Raw genomic sequence first — 20,587 nt, 5'->3', positions numbered from 1 at the left:
GTAGACAAGAGGTTGTCTTAGTAACATGGAGTTGTCTGTAGACAAGAGGTTGTCTTAGTAACATGGAGTTGTCTGTAGACAAGAGGTTGTCTGAGTAGTCAGGAGTTGTCTGTAGACAAGAGGTTGTCTTAGTAACCTGGAGTTGTCTGTAGACAAGAGGTTGTCTGAGTAACATGGAGTTGTCTGTAGACAAGAGGTTGTCTGAGTAACCTGGAGTTGTCTGTAGACAATTGCAAGAGGTTGTCTGAATAACCTGGAGTTGTCTGTAGACAAGAGGTTGTCTTAGTAACATGGAGTTGTCTGTAGACAAGAGGTTGTCTGAGTAGTCTGGAGTTGTCTGTAGACAAGAGGTTGTCTGAGTAGTCTGGAGTTGTCTGTAGACAAGAGGTTGTCTGAGTAGTCTGGAGTTGTCTGTAGACAAGAGGTTGTCTTAGTAACCTGGAGTTGTCTGTAGACAAGAGGTTGTCTTAGTAACCTGGAGTTGTCTGTAGACAAGAGGTTGTCTTAGTAACCTGGAGTTGTCTGTAGACAAGAGGTTGTCTGAGTAACATGGAGTTGTCTGTTGTCAAGAGGTTTCATAAATATTCGCAACAAAATCTTCCTCTGTTATGTAAGGATATTTTAATTCCATTTTCCATTTATAAACCATCACAAATGTTTAGGTTAGCTTGCATTGCCTGATGCTTGGGACAATGAAAAAAAACCCCAACCTTTTACAGACTTTCATGTTTATTAATATAAGATAGAAGCTGTAGGATCTCTATATAGTGTATGTACTAATCTGAGAACAGAGAACTCCAAATGTGATGTAAACAAGTTGTATAGAGTCCGAGTGACCTGCTTCTAGCCCCCTATATTGGGGAGTCTGGCAGATCCCTATACCAGCCCAGTGCTGACAGGTTGGTAAGCTGCCAGGGGACCCAACTACTACCAGGCCCTGCACCATGATTTCGCCCAGGCAGACACACTGTCGCCAACACTTCATGCAGATCTACCAAGATAAAGTCATAATTTACCCTTTATGATACCTATTTAACCCCAGAATAAAAACATAAAGAATCTGTTTTGCCAAGAATGAATCAAATTATTTTTAGCACCACTTAAAACATTGAGATGTTTCAGTGAGTACAACGTTAAAACGATAACATCAACCATCAGGTCTGTAAAATCATTAAAATCTTTTTATTTGCACTTAGAAGGTATCATATATAAGTTAAACAATCAGAATAAACAGCTTTGCATCTGGAGACACTTGTTTGGATATGAAGAAAAATTATAAGTTTGGGTATTTTATACTTCAGCTTTAAAAACTTGTTAGGTTTCACTATGAATAATCATCACAAAATTACTGGTTTTTGTAGGCAGTAAACCAGTAAATAACTAATCTGTGTATTAAGATTGGGATAAGATCGCTTTATCATGCGCTTTCAAGTACATACAAGTCAACGAAACATCAATGTCAAAGTTAATTATAATCTTGTCAAACAACACATTTAAAATACACATATTTTAACTTTTTAAACAATCTAACTCTTTAATATAATACCTTTGCCAAAAAATAAGAATGAAGTAATTGACACAGATTATATTTCTTTCCCACTAAATACCATAAGTGAACATCTATGCTGATGAGGTAAAGCATATTCTGTCATTATATTTTGTCACGTGAAGGACAAATGGGTTTCGTCTGATGTCATTAAAGATGAACTCTAAATAAACCAGCCCCGCCCTTCTCACAGACCGCCTGCTATAATACTACCAGATCTGAATATTAACTAACATCAAAATTTCTGGGAAAACCTCAATCAGAAAAAAACCCTTCTTTATTCATTTGATTTTGAATCCATCAATTACAATCCTTGATTCTACGTATGATTTCATACATCATTTGATATGTACAGAAGGTAATTATTATTCCAACTTTCAAGGTCAAAGCGATCCTATTACTGCCAGCGATCCTATTGTTGCCAGGAAAAAAACAAGCATGCTGGGTATTGCTATAGCAAAACATGTCCCCTACCAATCCCCGCTAAAAATAGTAACAGTGGCCTTACCCTTAATCTAAAAACCCTGAAACTCAAACTGGATCTCCAACTACTCATATAGAAGTTCAGACAAACTTTCACCAACATACCTTGAAGCATGGTTGAGAAAAGTACAGAAACTGATTGGACGGACTGACAAACAAACGGACGGACATACGAATGAGGAAGAAACCTATAGTACTCCTAGTTTCACAGGGAGAGGACTAATGACCTTTTTTTGATCCCATGGTTACTAGATTCTTGGTCAAGCCAGGATAACACCCTGAGGGGTGGAGATTTCTCTGTCACATCCTCCTCAAGGTAGGGGGACATGACTATTTTACTCCCATCATATTATTTTATCTACACAGGGTTACGCTTCAGGGGACTACAGACCAATCACACCCTAGGGCACAACAGATTAAACACACCCTAGGGCACCACAGACAAAACACACCCTAGGGGATCACAAAATTACACCCAAGGGGACCACAGACAAAACACACCCTAGGGCACCACAGACAAAACACACCGTAGGGCACCACAGATAAAACACACCCTAGGGCACCACAGATAAAACACACCCTAGGGCACCACAGACAAAACACACCCTAGGGCACCACAGATAAAACACACCCTAGGGGACCACAGACAAAACACACCCTAGGGGATCACAAAATTACACCCTAGGGAACCACAGACAAATCACACCCTAGGGGATCACAGACAAAACACACCCTAGGGAACCACAGACAAATCACACCCTAGGGGATCACAGACAAAACACACCCTAGGACACCACAGACAAAACACACCCTAGGACACCACAGACAAAACACACCCTAGGGAACCACAGACAAAACACACCCTAGGGGACCACAGACAAAACACATCCTAAAAAATCACACCCTAAGGTAAGATAGACAAGAGGCCCAATGGGCCTGTATTGCTTATCTGGCTCTACAGCAAATTTGCAGTTGATTGAGGTCATATCTGCAAAAACTATGCTGATAACCACTTTATTTAAATATCAGAGTAAGCTAGGTTTATTCATGTCAATATATTTTCTAGTCCTTCATTCCAGCATACTATTAGCCTAAGATCGGGTCTTGGTGACTCTTGGCTCTAATCATGCTACAATTGAGAAGAAGTCGTTTGAAGATTATAGCCTATTTGACGCATGTGACCTTGAATGAAGGTCAAGGTCATTCATTTGAACAAACTTGGTAGCACTTACCCCAGCATGCTACAGGCCCAACATCAAGTCCCTGGGCCTCTTGGTTATTGAGAAGAAGTTGGTTGAAGATTATAGCCTATTTGACCCATGTGACCTTGAATGAAGGTCAAGGTCATTTATTTGAACAAACTTTGTAGCCCTTCACCCCAGCATGCTACAGGCCCAATATCAAGTCTCTGGGCCTCTTGGTTATTGAGAAGAAGTTGTTTAAATGAAAATCACACCCTAAAGAGTGACAGACAAATCTCACACTCAGGTGACAATACAAATCTTTGGTAAAACAGAAGACAGATTTGCGAATGGTAGGAGAAAGTTCTATCTGACATGGAATAGGGAAAGACAACTGACATGATCTATGGTAGCAAAAAAATCAATTGTCTTTGTATTGTTCCTTGGACATATCATACAATTGTTGTAAATGGGGAATCTTCTTGTCTCAATCCCAGAAATTTTGGTTTTCAGCAGAAAAGGAAGATCCATGTTAAGTGTTCTGACTGTAATTTGTTATTTGCAAGTAGGTGAGAAACTCATCAGGTCAATAGGTCAAATGATCAAACTCATCAGGTCAATAGGTCAAATAATTAAACTCATTAGGTCAATTGGTCAAATAAATAAATTCATCAGGTCAATAGGTCAAATGATTAAACTATTCAGGTCAATAGGTCAAATGATCAAACTCATCAGGTCAATAGGTCAAATGATCAAACTCATCAGGTCAATATGTCAAATAATTAAACTCATCAGGTCAATAGGTCAAATGATCAAACTCACTAGGTCAATATGTCAAATGATCAAACTCACTAGGTCAATAGGTCAAATGATCAAACTCACTAGGTCAATAGGTCAAATGATTAAACTCATCAGGTCAATATGTCAAATAAATAAACTCATCAGGTCAATAGGTCAAATGATTAAACTCATCAGGTCAATAGGTCAAATGATTAAACTGATCAGGTCAATAGGTCAAATGATTAAACTCATCAGGTCAATAGGTCAAATGATTAAACTCATCAGGTCCATTGGTCAAATAATTAAACTCATCAGGTCAATAGGTCAAATGATTAAACTCATCAGGTCAATTGGTCAAATAATTATACTCATCAGGTCAATTGGTCAAATAATTATACTCATCAGGTCAATAGGTCAAATGATTAAACTCATCGGGTCAATAGGTCAAATAATTAAATTGATTTAATGGTGAATTAGATCTAAAATTTGATGATGTCTGAAAGTGAAGTGTTCAGATTATGACTTCTATGAAGCTTTAAATAAAAATTACTGTTAATTCAAAAGTACATGTATTTCAAAAGCAATTTTCTTAAATTAGTACAAAATTTGCACTTTGTATAGACACAAAATTTCATCAACATAATTAATAGGTGCCTGGCTGTAAGGTTATATTCTATATAAATCAAAACAAATTTTTACTGTCAATGTATACATGAAAGCCAAGAACATCACGCTCCAAACAGACAGTTTTAAGGTCCATTACTTAAATTGGATAGAAAAGTTATATGTTTCACGGAAGTGTCACAATAATGAATCTACGAGGTAATGTATGGGCACCTAAAATATCATTAATAACTATTTTAGTGAAACCCGACTTTTCTTTTTGTCTATATGTTATAAATTGACATGGAGATTTCATTTTAAATCACATTGTTTAAGTGATGCATGCATAAAAGAACAGAAGATCAAAAGCTATCTGAATAAATTTCATTATGTTGTCTAATTTAAAATTCAGATCAGGAATACATTTCCAACACACACATATACATAAATATAATTTATCTGTTGGGTGGTCTATGCCATATAAGATATAATTGATAATCCTATAAAATCTGGCTAATTTTGACCCATATAATTATACAAATGTCAAAACTGACAATGATAAACTCTATATGTTTGAATTGTCCGAATTTATACGATGCACTTTATACGAGGATGAACAAGTTTCAATCTAATTAAAATCAGATGTACATTTGCACTACGCTACTGTCCATATTGAATAATTTTATGTTTATGTATTAGACAATGCTACTCACCACCAGGCTTGGCAGAATGGACACAACTAAGTTGTTTATTTTAATATAAGATATGGATTTAGAGGCAAACGGCCTGCGAACATACTGTAAATATTCGCATATAGTGCACAATTTTTTTCAAATTTGACAAGTGAAAAATTCCTCTGCGCACTATACGCAGGTACAAGCCTTTGTCGATAATAACTCCGATTATATAGTCCTTCTTATTAACAACTTTCAGTTAATTTTTTTCCCAGTGGTTAAGTCAGATTTTACTGCAAGTAACTTCACCAAACAACAATAATATATCAAAATATTTGTGAAGTCAAGAAAAACTTTCATTAAAATCTAAAACTTGATTAAGAGTCACACTAGATATATTTTTAGAGATCTGACATTCAGGAAATTTTGTAAAATTATGAAATATCTAATTGGTAGGAAAAACTGATTTTCAAAAGAAAATTTTGATTATGATGTAAAACATTTTTCAGAGATAAAATGTCCAAAAAAATCAATAGAAATGGCTAAGCTTCATCCATATTTTTTTTGGTCATAAGTCAGACCTATAAAACTTTCCTGGGTTATGAAAATATTTTCATAAATTGTATTTTTAAGATTTCAGATCAAATTGAGAATCCATCATGCAAGCAGCATGCAGTCAAAAGAGATCAATGCATGTTCACACCCATACATGAGCCATGCATCATGAAGCAAGCATCAGATACTATACCAAGCTAGAGCCAATACTATGCGGCACGATGACTGTACATAGAAGTGACAATTTTATAGAAGATTAAGAATCACAGGCTCTTTCCCAGTGTCAATTGCTTCAATAGTTGTGCCTAGGGCCATGAATAAATTGAACGAGTTTAGTCGTAAGTAGGTCGGCTTAGAGCATTAAGACTAGTACTCGACAAATCGGCTCCTGTTCTATTTTTAGTATTGCTACATTTTGAAAGCTGCTTTAGAAATCGCAGTGCAGCAGTCATTAGTAACAATGGACACCTGTGCTCACCTGGCTGATATCTCATTAAATCTGCCCATGACAGATGATGGCAGCTCTTAATACATTATTCATGCCTATATCGTGCTTCAAAATTTGAATACCTTAAATTAGATATTTTACCATTATAAACAGTGTATTTAAATATTTATATGCTATCTCTATTTGGAAGCTTTACTAAATAATTCAAAACAAAATTGGAAGACAAAATGATTTCTATCAAAAAGCCTTAGAATTGACAGTTTACAAAATCCTGAAGGTGTTAAATGTATATTGGGGGTGTGCAACTAGAGTTTCTTCACAAAGGAGTCTAGGATTGAATTTTTTTCTGTTGTCAAAAGAGAATCTGGGTAGCATAAACACAATTCTACCTCTTTTTCTGATACAAATTCAAAACCATTTTCAACAAGCATCTTCATACTTAAAATCCTATATCAAAATTAGAGGGAAAGCTTTTACAGCAGAACTTTCAAATCTTATTATTGATCATAATACTATACAAATATCAATATTCCATGTTACACGTACATGAGAGCAAGAGGTCACCAGTTCGAGTCCCAGTGCTGGCAGGGTATTTTGCATTACTCCCTCCTTTTACAGTTGATATTACACTATTTTGCTTGCTTGAAGCCAGGGATGTATAAAAGTTAAGTAATCCCGTTCCTCCACATGCTTGTTGTAATGCAAAGTTGATAGCCATCCGCAGTCCTCTAAAATCTGGGGGCCTCATGACTGTGATCGAGGTCAAGGTCTTCATGTACCTCTCAAGTCTGGGGCCTTGACTGTGATAGAGATCAAGGTCACTTACGTACCCCTAAATATTGTCAACATGGCTACAGATAATATGTGGACAATAGCCTGTGTATTGTATGTAGATGATAACAGTCAGTCTAGACACTCTTTGGTCTCAGGTTCATCAATTCTCGATACAGATATCAGGAACAAAGTCCAGCTAATCCTGGCATTTTCATTCTCGGCTGAATTACTCTGAAAATTTTGTGTAGATGTAACCCTGGTAAAAACTAGCCACAACATACCGATTGGCAAGAGACAACTTCTCTTTAGCTTGATCGGTTGAGCGTTTGACCAGTAAGCCTGAGGCCCAGGGTTCGATACCTAGTGGAGGCAGTGATTTAAATTTGATTAATCAAGCACTCTGTTTCATAGAGAAAAGGTGAAGACTGTAACAGTTAATATAGCTGGTACACAGATGAATATATAGTATACAGATCAATCCTACCATATTGTAAAAGTCAATCCTTGTGACCAGTCTAAATAGGGTCAAATATGACAAGTCTAAATAGGGTCAAATATGACAAGTCTAAATAGGGTCAAATATGACAGCCTCTTGATTCAGTCTTATTGGTGTTAATCAAAATCATGAAATAGCCAAATTTAATAAGTGTATTAACTTAACCTAACAATGTCACTTGCAGAGAAATAACTAGTAATATCACAAAGTCCTGTGTAACGATCAAACAATTAACATTTAGAAATTATGTCAATTACTCATCTGCTTTAACAATATGGTATTTAAAATAAGCTGGCGGCCTGTGTATTTCACTGGCTACGCTTCTTTAAAGATGGCATTGGTATCTTTCAGATATCATATCATTTATAGAGTTGTTGTGATAAAGTGTAAACAATTTCCTTTTCATTGATTATATGTGTTCACATAGGTGAAAGTGTCCTGGTTCCTGTAATACTGAAATAGCTGGTTTTGTCAAAATTTAACATAGGCATATTTTATGGGGAAAATTTTTCTAAAACACAGATTTCGGTATTAATACTCAACACTTTCATCCATGTGTTCATGTGATGAATTATAAACAGTGCCATCAAAACACAGTCTGATATACACAGTTAACTGACACAGTTAAAAGACACTGATAGCTGTTAGTATAGAATACTTTAAGTGCTATATATTGTATTGTCATGCAAATGTCTCACTGACAGCTATAATAAAGTGAAAGCAGGGAAAGTAATCTGACCAAATATCAAGTCCCATAATTCAACAGACAGACAATTCAGTGACTACAATTATGTTTGTTTGATATGTAAAGCAGTGAGTTGTTTAATTCATAATATCTTATATAGTAAAATTCATGGAAGGGACTTAACAGAGCAATTAGAGTCAAGTGTCTTGCCCAAGGACCCAACCACAACATCACAGACCAACCTGTTTCTCAGCTTTACAAGGAAAACAAACCGACACAGGTGGGGAATATTGAATTATGTACCTCGGATCTCTATTCGCCATTTTTTTTATTAATTAATGCATAAATTTTGAACAAAAAAGGTAAAAATAAAGCAACATATATAACATAAAATCATTCATAATCAACATGCCAAGTGATCAAATGATTTCAGTTCATAGTATCTCCAGACCAATCACAAAAGTGAAAGTTTCCATTTGTCTTTTCATTTGGAAGGATAACAAGATTTTCAAGATGGCAACCATCTTGAATATATATGTCCCATGGGTTCAAAATTTCAGTCAGACCAAACTAAAAACTGTCACACATAAACCATACATGAGGCCTTATCTCTATGACTATTCATTGAGGAGAAAAAACAATAACCTGTCTCCATATGAACAGACACTGGACGACGGACAACACACCAGACGATGGACAGACACCAGACGATAGACAACACACCATCAGATGGACAGACACAAGACAATGGACAACAACACTCCATCAGATGGACAGACACAAGACGATGGACAACACACCATCAGATGGACAGACACAAGACGATGGACAACACACCATCAGATGGACAGACACAAGATGATGGACAACAACACACCATCAGATGGACAGACACAAGACAATGGACAACACACCATCAGATGGACAGACACAAGACGATGGACAACAACACTCCATCAGATGGACAGACACAAGACGATGGACAACAACACTCCATCAGATGGACAGACACCAGATTACGAACAACACACCATCACATAAGCTTTTCTGGTTACCCACTGGATTAGTAAAATAAAACATCAAAACAAATTAATTTTCTATGCTTGTATATCAAACTGAAAATGATAATTTATATCTCGTCTTATCAATAACAGGGGGTTGGCACAGTTAATGTTTTTCACAATAGAAATGGAGAAGTACAACATCTCACCAATAACATATCATACTTTTTTATTACTTTTCGTTTGCTGTTACTCATTCCGAGCCTAGTTACTCATCCAGTGTAGCGATTACTCATCACGAATACAGTCCGAGTTTTATGAGCATCAATATTCTGGAATATCCCTTTTCGCAGAATTTAAAAAAAAAAACACACAGAATTTCGTGTCTTTGGTTCCAATGGTTTTACAGAAATCCATTTTTACTGAATTGTAATGAAGCTAGGATGATTAAGTCCTTGTGATACCAGCCCCAGTGGGCGATGAAGTATTGAGCTCTCAACTATATTTAAACCATGGCATGCTGGTAGTGCTGGCCTCACTTCAAGCATTGGTAGGAATTTGTGCTGGATGTTAATTTAAACAGGGTCCTTAAATAATTTTCTTGGTGTATAACATATTTCAGGGCAGTTTTAAGTGAAAAAAGTATTGATCCATTAAATTACATGACAAAGCCAACACATTAAGTTGAAAGATACAAGTAATCAGTGTTTAAGTACAATTTGACCCAGCTCTTGTGGAGCTTATAACAGTTTTTGTATTCTGGTTTTTGTTTTTTACTTCTAATGATAAATGAAACATTCAGTGTAAATACAAATTGAACAAGTGATATTGAGTGGCTTTGATGATATTTAGAAGAAAAGGTTTAATACCAGTAAAACATTTGATAGCTTCAAATGAAATTACTGACAGGCATACTTACAGCATTGTTCCCACTTTTAAAGCTCAAAATATCTTTATAAAAACAGTCAAAATAATAGACCATATCATACCTATCAAAGTTTATAATCATGTGTAACAAAATTGGCACAAATACTTTGTTGATTAATTAGTATGAATCAAGGGTTATCGTACACTGCAAGTTGGGTTGAACTGGCCACACAGTAGCCAATATTTCTCACTCAATGGTATAAGGGAGGCAACTCTTGTAAAATGCTGTTACTGAAACTCTTCTGTATCAGGTTTGTCCTCAAAAATAATCCTGTTTAAAATTCGACAGTTGATTGATAAAGTAACAAAATAATTTAATAGAATATGAAGCATTTTACTGAAGAAAATTTAGAGATTGGAAAAAGACCTCATGGTCAAATAACTTGAAAACAATGCAGATCTTTGTCATTTTATTAAGTTATTGTGTTCTGTATCATTTGACATCACCGACAACGTGTACATCATGATGTCTTCTTCCTCCTTAAACACCATACAGTACCTTTACCTGTATCCCGTGTTACGTTGAGAAATGTTTGCATGTACCTATGTACCAGGTGCTAATGTTAACCTGGTAGCCATTTACCTATTAACCTGGTAGCCATTTACCTGTCAACCTGGTAGCCATTTACCTATTAACCTGGTAGCCATTTACCTGTCAACCTGGTAGCCATTTACCTGTTAACCTGGTAGCCATTTACCTGTTAACCTGGTAGCCATTTACCTGTTAACCTGGTAGCCATTTACCTGTCAACCTGGTAGCCATTTACCTATTAACCTGGTAGCCATTTACCTGTCAACCTGGTAGCCATTTACCTATTAACCTGGTAGCCATTTACCTGTTAACCTAGTAGCCATTTACCTATTAACCTGGTAGCCATTTACCTGTCAACCTGGTAGCCATTTACCTGTCAACCTGGTAGCCATTTACCTGTTAACCTGGTAGCCATTTACCTGTCAACCTGGTAGCCATTTACCTGTTAACCTGGTAGCCATTTACCTGTTAACCTGGTGGCCATTTACCTGTTAACCTGGTAGCCATTTACCTGTTAACCTGGTAGCCATTTACCTGTTAACCTGGTGGCCATTTACATGTTAACCTGGTAGCCATTTACATGTTAACCTGGTAGCCATTTACCTATTAACCTGGTAGCCATTTACCTATTAACCTGGTAGCCATTTACCTGTCAACCTGGTAGCCATTTACCTATTAACCTGGTAGCCATTTACCTGTTAACCTGGTAGCCATTTACCTGTCAACCTGGTAGCCATTTACCTATTAACCTGGTAGCCATTTACCTGTTAACCTGGTAGCCATTTACCTATTAACCTGGTAGCCATTTACCTGTTAATGGTAGCCATTTACCTAACATGTAATAGGGACTGGGACTCTACCAAGGAAATTACCAATATTTCTAGAAACTATTTTTAGACTAATTCTCTTTGTCATGGAAATATCGCGCTGGCAATACAATGTACAAGGAAGTTTTGGCAGTGTTGAATAGTGAATAACAGAAATCTTGGCACATCGACTTCCTTGTACTGTTTATGTTATTTTTTTTTGTAAATGTTTAAAGAAAATGACCAAATACCTGAACAGCATAGAAATGAAATATTTTTTGTCAGCTCAGGAGAGATTTCCTGGATAGAACAAAAGCAATTTCAGTATCTTATCAGTTTCTGTGACGAGCAGAAACTCGACTGAGATTATAAGACTTTTCACATGAGTGTATGTAAGACAGGGAATTTCCAAAAACATCTGAAAAGGTTCAGATACACCTATAGAGAAGACAAATTTTGAAACCAGTCTGTGCTTACATAAACAGAACCATTTTGTTGTTTTTGGTGTTTGACATTTTGTTAAAAAGCATCTATAAATGGCTTTAATTCAATGTCCTATGATCATTGTCCTGTGATTGTGTGATGTGCTTGCATGCTATTATAAGGACAAATAACAAACATGCAAGGTAGGCCAGCTTACTGTACTGATACGGTAGCCCTGTACAATAACGCAGTGATGATTTCCCTCAGATAAATTGTCTGATCTTTTTTACGTTGTAGCCCTACCAGTTTACTGCTGGTACAATAAATGTTTTACTGAAATATACTTACCGGTATATGTTTTTTTGTCCAGTCTGAATTTTTAAACCTGATACAAACGATGATGGCTGTCCACTTTTATCTCCCAATTACCTCTAAACCATAAGGATGAAGTAATATTAGAATTTAACAAAAGCCCATAGGTCTTGACTGTCACATAATATATTATAGAATGTATTCAATTTTATGATATACTATGTAATTTGTAAGTCCATGGGATGGAGAAGCAAATAAAGATTTATGTTAAATTTTCAAAATCTTAGGGTTTTCAAAAATACAGCAAAGAATTTAAATTCACATAATCTGTAGCGTGTGTTGAAATGTCCATAATCCAGATTTGGTTGAAATAACATTGAGTTCAAATTACCAGCATCCCTAATTTCCATAGTCACTGGACCATAAATTCTGTATGATATTCCGTAACTGAACGGTGTGTTGAAATGTCCACTATCAAATTTAATTAAAATATGTTGGATCTTGTTTATAAAAATATTCTTCTTTCCAGAGAAAAATATAACCAGGTAATAATATAATGACGGGGATATTATAATGGAGCAAGCCATTATAGGTCGCTTAAACTGATTACAATCGTAAGACGTATGACTTAGTGCAGAAAGAGATGGAAAAACAGAAATAACATTCTACAAAAAGTATGTAACAAAATATTGAATCAAGTTATCAGTATCTGATACTGATATTGATAAATTTGCATTTTGTCTGCAAAATCACCACAATGTTGCAGCATATTTCCACCTTTTATTTCTTTTGTAAATTACACTTGCATTAAGTCAGTGATCAAGAACTATTGTATTCTACCATTCCATTGAACTTATTAATATTAATTATAAATATTACACAGTAATGTCAAAATTTATCGAACTTCCGATGAAAACCTGCATCACCTTGCTCTCGTAAACAGCTGTGGCAGTATTCCCACATGTTGTCATCCCGACAGTCACATGATCATCAGTATGAGGAATCAGCATCTTTTATACAATCCAAAGAAGTTACATCAAAACAAAAACTCACATTTTAGGGGATATTTCTGGCAAACATGATGCAATATTATAAAATCTGATCATAAGTAGTATCCACTGTACCACGTTCGGCTAAAGCTGGACTTGACGTTTTGGAACAACAGATTTAAATGCAAAGTATAATGATGAAATGTTGATAATGCTGCCATCGCTTCAGAAAATTAACACCATAATCTCATTTTGCAACTTCAAATGATCTCATTATAAATTATGTACCAAGTATACTTGCCAAAATATCCTGCAATAAGCTCTGAAACCAATTCACTTGAGGTATTCACAAACTTTACCATATATGAAGTTTTATCAAAATCTGAAGTCGCTTGAAATAGTAACTGTGACCTTGCCCTTAACCTTGGCACCATGAAACAAACCCATTCAAGGTATTCTCATACTTGATTTTTGGATCAAAATCCATTTGAAAATGAAGTGGCTCAAGAGATGATAAAAGATTTTCTGTAACTAGTAGCAGTGACCCTTTCCATTACCCTGTCACCATTATACACGAACTCGTTAAAAGTCTTCTCATACTTGACAAATATATTGGGTTTTATTAAAATACATTCATAATTAAGTTGCTTGAATACTGACAAAGATTTTCTATAAATAGTACCAGTCACCCTGTTCATGACATTGGCATTTTGAAACATGAACTTGTTCCAGGTGTAAATGGAGCGAATTGATGTGGCTTGTACATTATGTAAAGCTCTGTTACTCAGCTGTTGGGCATGCTTCTTTGGCTCAGCAGGTAGAGCCAAGGAGTATTACGCACGAAACACAGGTTCGATTCTCGTCGCGGCACTCGACATGAATCGACAAAAGGTATTCTTATACTTGATCAACATGACAGAAATCTGTCTATAAGTGAAATCGCTACAGAAATAAACAAAAGATGAAACATACATACACACGAAAACACACGAATCCACATAAGAACTGAATGCTATATTCCCTCCCAGACTTTGTCACGAAGAGAAAACGCTTAAAACAAGCTGTGAAATTGATTACCAACCTTTACCCTTTAAAAACCCTTGATTTTGAAGGCTAAGACCAGATATTTGGTCAATTGGTGATACTGCATTCCATCACATCCTTTGTTTTTGCCAAACAAAAGCACATAAATACAAACATTCAAAGAAAGTATTCACTAACCTGGTAATGCCGGTGGTTCTACTTTTGGCGCAGGACCTACATATTCCACAAAGTTGCCAGGAAAGAATCCAGTTGTGCCTTTCTTTTTATTGTGGCCTTTCATCCAAGTATCATTGGTAGATGGACGTGGACCCTTAACCTCAAGAATGTCTCCCACCTCGATGCTGATGTATTCTGGTTCTTCAGCTTCATTTCCTGTCTTCTCTGGGGTATGGGCAAACATGGCCAGATACAAGTGGACTTCCCCATCCATCCTGTACAGCCAAAATGTATTGCTGTCCTACTAGGGTTAGTTTGGTTGTGGCCCACAGGCTTCAAGAGAGGGATGATGTCTTTAAAGCAATAACACCTACACCTGTAACGAAAATTAAAAATTAAACATCTCAAACATGAAAATCAAAAACTAAACATCTAAGTAATGAAAATAAAACATCTAAAAAAACACATTGAAGCAATACATTGGTCCTGCAAATTCCTAAGGCTGTATTTCTGTCAAAACTGAATTTGTAGCATGCTATGACAAAGAAGCAATGTGTGAAGTTTGAGAAATATCTTTCTAGTTCTTCTAAGAAATTACAAGGATTGTTTAAGGATGCACGATGAACCACAGATGTCAGGCAATTTGAATAGCCCTCCATCTGATGACAGAGGAAAATTTCCCGGTCGTTTTATTTCATGTTATTTTGCGCATTTATACATGCCAGTACATTGAATGTAGCGCATTTACATACAGACCCAATGTAGTGAACGTTATATTGGTCTTATAACGCAAATATTCCTTCTCTTGACATTGACAGTATGGCAGCCATAAGCACCTCAATTAGTAAAGTGAGCTTCCGACTTAGTTCTGACCATTCTTCATTTGTATATATCACTGTTACTTATTTAAAGCTTTTCAGTTGTCTATCCAGCTTAGTAAATCAGAAATAATTACATTTTCTTAAGTGTCGACACTAACTCCCGAATATTCTAATACCATTTGAATAAACCAGACACTAACTCCGGAATATTCGAATACCATTTGAATAAACCAAACAAATATTCGAATGCCAAAATCTGCTATTCGTTTCAGCTCTATTTAACACAACTAGGGGTCAAGAGGAACTTACATATAAAATTGAGAAAGATGCATTCAGTACTTTCTGAGAAATAGATCTAGAGGTACAAACTTAAATCAATCAATATTCAAAATGGCTACCTAGCTATCAGAGTTTTCATTTTACAATCAGTCTCAAATTCAATACACACAAAATTGGACCAGTTGAACAAATATATGAAATTTGAAAATAGCAGCAACAAACTTCAACCTGTCAAAATTCAAAATGCCACCTGTCAGTCATTTTGTTTCTCATCAGTGTCAAAATTCAATAGGCATAACTAGGGATCATGAGGAACCTACATGTAAAATTTAAGAAAGATCCAATGAGTACTTATTGAGAAATAGCGGTAAAAAAAATGTTTATGGATGGACAAAGGGAAAGACAAAGGACAAAAGGCAATTTGAATAGCCCACATTTGATAATGGAGGGTTACAACTAGGTCAGTAACGAGTACCTGGGTGACCAATTCCAGTCAGTTTTCATCCCGACCAGGATTAGAAAATGGGTGCCCAAACCCTGAAATATTTGCACTAGCTAGAACTACTATTGTTATATGACTGGAGTACTGTTTCCTTAATTTTCATTGGCCAATTTCCTGTTTCCCTCACAAGTACCCTCAGTGAGTAGACCTGTTAAAAATAGCTAAGATGGGAAATTCCCCACGCAGTGCCATAGCATGAACAGGTCTGCAATCTTTGCCTCCAATCACGCAACATGTTACTTTGGACAACAGCCAATCAGAATGCTGGAAACAAACGATTGTTTGGCATCACTTTGTTTACAAACGAGATACCCCAACAACATTTCGCTACAATAAACGAAGAGGAATTACAAGATATTTTTAAGAAAAAAGACTTGTTGAACACCCGGACATATACTTCAGATGCAACAAGACTATTCCGGCCATATTTAAGCTCCAAAGGTCATTCTGCATGCTGACTTTGAAAACTTTAGTCAACATGATTTGGACTGGATCAAGCCTTGGGATTTTTCATTCATTTTAGTTGACCATATTACAAAACAGATATTGCCTTTTGTGTTCAGTGTACACAAGACTATATGGACCTGATCAAGAGATTGTTCACCTCGGCCTGCGGCTTTGATGAAAAAACTCTTGACCAGGTCCGTATAGTCTTGAGTACACCTCCACAAAATGCAATAATTGTATATCGTTCTCCGAAGTACAAATAAAATGTCTTAAAGTACACTGGAGCCTTGACACATATATCCACAGTTAAACGATGTTTAGTGTTCTGTAAACAACATATATCTTAATAGTTATAATGTTGCAAGTACTCTTAGCACTTTGAAAATTCATTCTCATAGCCTAGAAACATGTTTTTGACCACATTTCTTCAAACACTTAGCAATTTCACAAAGTTTGTACGGTAATACACACAGTAAAGGCACATCCAATGGCCACAAAAAAAAGTAGGTAGGTCTGTATTTACGGTGATATACATAAAAAACTATTAACCAAACAGCAAGGCTTCGTTGATAGAAGTAGAACTCTGCATCAGTATAGTATAATGTCTGGATATATAATGCAGATACGGAGCAACTGGATGATTTCTACACACTATTCCTTTTACTGCATTTAAAGATTGCTTTTGAATTTCAAAATGACATCCCTACCTTAGAAAATTTTCATATTAAGCATTATTGAGGATTGAGAGAATTGCATAGGTTTAGAATATCACAAAACCTGGGGGAAGCATATCCCTAGACCAAAAAATATCAATATTTAGGGTAAAATCACTGGGTTTTTTTTTATTTTATTTTTGGAAAATTTTCATCATAGTACATAAATGATTAAGAACTATTTTTAGGTTGATCTATTAGTATAAAAAGAACAAATTTATGTTTTTACTTTATTATCAATGTCATCTCTACCATTTACTAACATCAGTTACACATAGACAGCTGGTCCGCTGACAGCCTATATATATGTAGCTATCTATGGGTAACAGGGTACCGGTCGGTCGGATTGCATAGATCGAGTACCTGGGGCAAAAATTGTATACCTTTGACAGCCCTAGTTATAACCAGCCCATACTGAAGCAGGTGTACATCCTAGCAGTGTAAGGCTAACACTAAAGCTAATAGCCAGTACTGGGAAGTGGACCTATCCTTTCCACATTTACATATTTAGGACAAGGAATTCACTTGATGTTCTGTAGTAATGGATGTGTTGTAAACCTTCAGTCAATTTAAATTGGCACTTATTTCAAACACATGTTCTTTTCAATAAAAACAATGATTTTCTAGCTATGATAGCTTTATAACTATTGAATATTTATAACTGAACCATTTTATTTTTCAGTGTCTGAACACCTCAAATGAAGTGTAAAAAGTAAGAATTGTTTTACAAATGTCATTGAATGCCTCGAAAAAAATGTTTTGCCCAGTCTAGTCAATTGAAATGTTTTTGGTAAAAGTGATTATTGTAGCCCAATTGTGAAATATATGTACCTCAAATTTAAGCCTTGATATAGTTTTTTTATTTTGTTTGAAATTCTACCAATGATATTATTACTGACCATTTTAAAAGCAGACCTTCTCTTCTGTATTCTGATCTAATTCAACCAACAGTGGGGCTTCCACAGATGCAGCATGAACGTTAACTTATAATATACCGTAAACTCTCAAATATCTATATCATCATACTGAACAGTAAATATCTTTTGCATATATGCAGATCATTCATTACATAATTAATAAAAATTATAACTAGAGTTGTATCCCAAGGGCTAACTAATCCCCCCCCCCCCCCCCCCCCCCCCCCCCCCCCCCCTGTGGGCGTCTATAGTTGAGTAGGCTATTGGTGAGTGTAATCATATTTAATCTAGTCAGTTACTACATTTTATGAATGACAATATTAAGACACCAATCGATCCAAAACCAGCTCCAATTTATAAATATACATGATATACACTATCCAATACTGCAATTGTACATCGGTTCGGTAACAAATATTTAACACTCCTGATAACATTGTAAATTGACTTATGTTCATTTTAGTTGGGCATAACTTCATGCCAAGTTTGGTTAAAATCTGTTTTGTACTTTAGTAGGACTTGTCCGGACAAGCCTCAACCAATCAGAAGTCGGCGGCCAGTTTCAAAAATGCATTATCGTAAAAAAAAAAGTCAGGATGCACAATGACATGTTGTACTGATTATACATGCCAAGTTTTGTTGAAATTGGTAGAGTAATTTAGTAGGGAGTTGTCCAGACAAGATTATGGGATGACAGACGGACGGATGGACAGGCCGATTCAAGTATACCGTCCCTAACTTTGTTAAAGGGGGTATATATAATAACATAGATTTCTATACAAAAAGAAACACGTACTGTTTGGGGCCTTTATAATCAACTTAATAGCTTCACAATATCAATCATAGTAATATTCACAAAATGAAGACACCTCATGCGAGACCCTTTCACCACATTCGGTAGGTATAAGTTTGGTGCCAAATGTAACAGGACAGGAAAAATGCAACGATCATGCAGACCCAAAATTGAATCAGTGACTCCCGCACTCTAGACGGACGCTCTAAACCTTAGATCTAGCTGGCTTCCAGCCCAGTCTATTTCCTCTACATTCCTCCCTCCTTCAACAAAGTTTTTACCACTGATCATGAAGGCGCACACAATACCCTATACAATTTTCCGTGAACATTTAGGGTGCCAAATGTAACAAAGACAAAAATGCAAAAACCAGACAGGGACTTGAACCCAGAACCTCCAAACTCTGGACAGATAGTCTAACCATTTGATCTACCAGCGGATTCACTGGTTTTCAGCTCGGTTCACTACAGTTGTAATGTCATATTGTAAATGTTTTATTTCAGGCTTATTTTCTGTAGCACAATTAACCCTAATTAACATCTCAGACTCTGTCTGGATTTTATATAACTATCTTCCAACCAATTCCACATCTACCATAAAGGGAAAATGTCACGTTAACTATAGCCAAGAATCAATGAACATGGGAGTACAAACTAAAAAGTGTTAGGCTAATTTTGTTCGCCACTGGCACTGTGACAAGTAAGTTGCAACACTGTTGTGAATGTGCAAAGTGGTTCATTTCTACATATATAAGTTACATACAAGTAATGACAATTAGCATTAGAGAATGACATTGATACCCTATCGAAAATCATTACCTATACTTTTATATCATGTTTGTATAATTCCTGGTCCTACTTCCCGTTTCCGAACTAGAGAACCTGTAACAATATCCGGGCAATCACTAATACTTATTAATGCACTTGAAAGGTGAAGAGTGAGAGACAGCTAGTGTCAGTGACATTGTTACGTATCATGTAGATGCATAAAGTGATATCAATGTTACCTGCGGAAATCCTGCTTCATAAACAGCAAAAACCTGCAAACAGGAAATAGTTTTCCATGCAGTGCGCCATTAGGATTTTAGCCGTGACGTCATATTTGTTCTTCGTGAGTTATCTACCCTTCCCTATAAATTTCCAAGCAAAACTGAATCAATCAGTATGGTGAATTCACTATCGAGATATTTTCAGAAATAGTACAGGTTCGATGATCCGTTCCATTTTTGTTAATAGTCCGATCATGTTATAGTTTAACCTCAAAGTATATTATTTAAAAAAAAAGTGTACTAAAAGTCATCCTTAATTAGTGATAATATGATGTCATAAAATTGCCTACACAAACTTAATTAAGGTCTAAAGATTTGACATTTAGGTAAAAAAAAAGTTCTATCTTAAGGTAAATAAACTTTTTTGCCATAATGGTCATAATGTCAAAAGTTTATTTACCATAAGGTCAAAAAGTGTTTTTAACTTAAGGACGATTAAATTATAGTCACAGATTGTTACGGCCTGTTTTTATAAGATCTTGCATACTGTACATCTGTATCCTTAAGTTAGTTGACCTTAAGTATTTTTAAAATTTTATGATAGGATGGCGTGCCATATAGCCTAATAGGGTTGTTTTTTTTCGCCGGAAATAGGACCAAAAATAAGAATAATTACTAACTTCCGTGCCAACTTTAAAGCGATAAAAAAGAA

At 35.8% G+C, this 20,587-nt stretch overlaps 1 protein-coding gene across 1 annotated transcript; it reads right to left on the bottom strand.

Annotated features, from left to right (window-relative positions):
• Window positions 1-709: 709 nt before the first annotated feature.
• On the bottom strand, window positions 710-19,987 carry LOC117325410 (phosphatidylinositol 3-kinase regulatory subunit alpha-like). Its single transcript, XM_033881589.1, has 3 exons — window positions 19,894-19,987; window positions 14,437-14,791; window positions 710-991 (listed from the first exon to the last, which is right to left on the bottom strand). The coding sequence occupies exons 2-3, from the start codon at window positions 14,687-14,689 to the stop codon at window positions 852-854; spliced, it is 393 nt and encodes a 130-aa protein (XP_033737480.1). The 5' UTR covers window positions 14,690-14,791; window positions 19,894-19,987; the 3' UTR covers window positions 710-851.
• Window positions 19,988-20,587: the final 600 nt, after the last annotated feature.

Source organism: Pecten maximus, chromosome 4 (genome assembly GCF_902652985.1).
Source record: "Pecten maximus chromosome 4, xPecMax1.1, whole genome shotgun sequence".
Classification (NCBI taxonomy): Eukaryota; Metazoa; Mollusca; class Bivalvia; order Pectinida; family Pectinidae; genus Pecten; species Pecten maximus.
The sequence above is the reverse complement of the archived record's forward strand: the minus strand, read 5'-3'. Positions and strand labels throughout refer to the sequence as shown.

Excerpts from the sequence above, each read along its gene's own strand:
- LOC117325410 (XM_033881589.1), bottom strand. The coding sequence starts at position 14,689 with ATGGATGGGGAAGTCCACTTGTATCTGGCCATGTTTGCCCATACCCCA. Across the intron at positions 992-14,436 it reads AGAACCACCGGCATTACCAG|ATCTGCATGAAGTGTTGGCG; the intron begins GTTAGTGAATAC and ends TTATCTTGGTAG.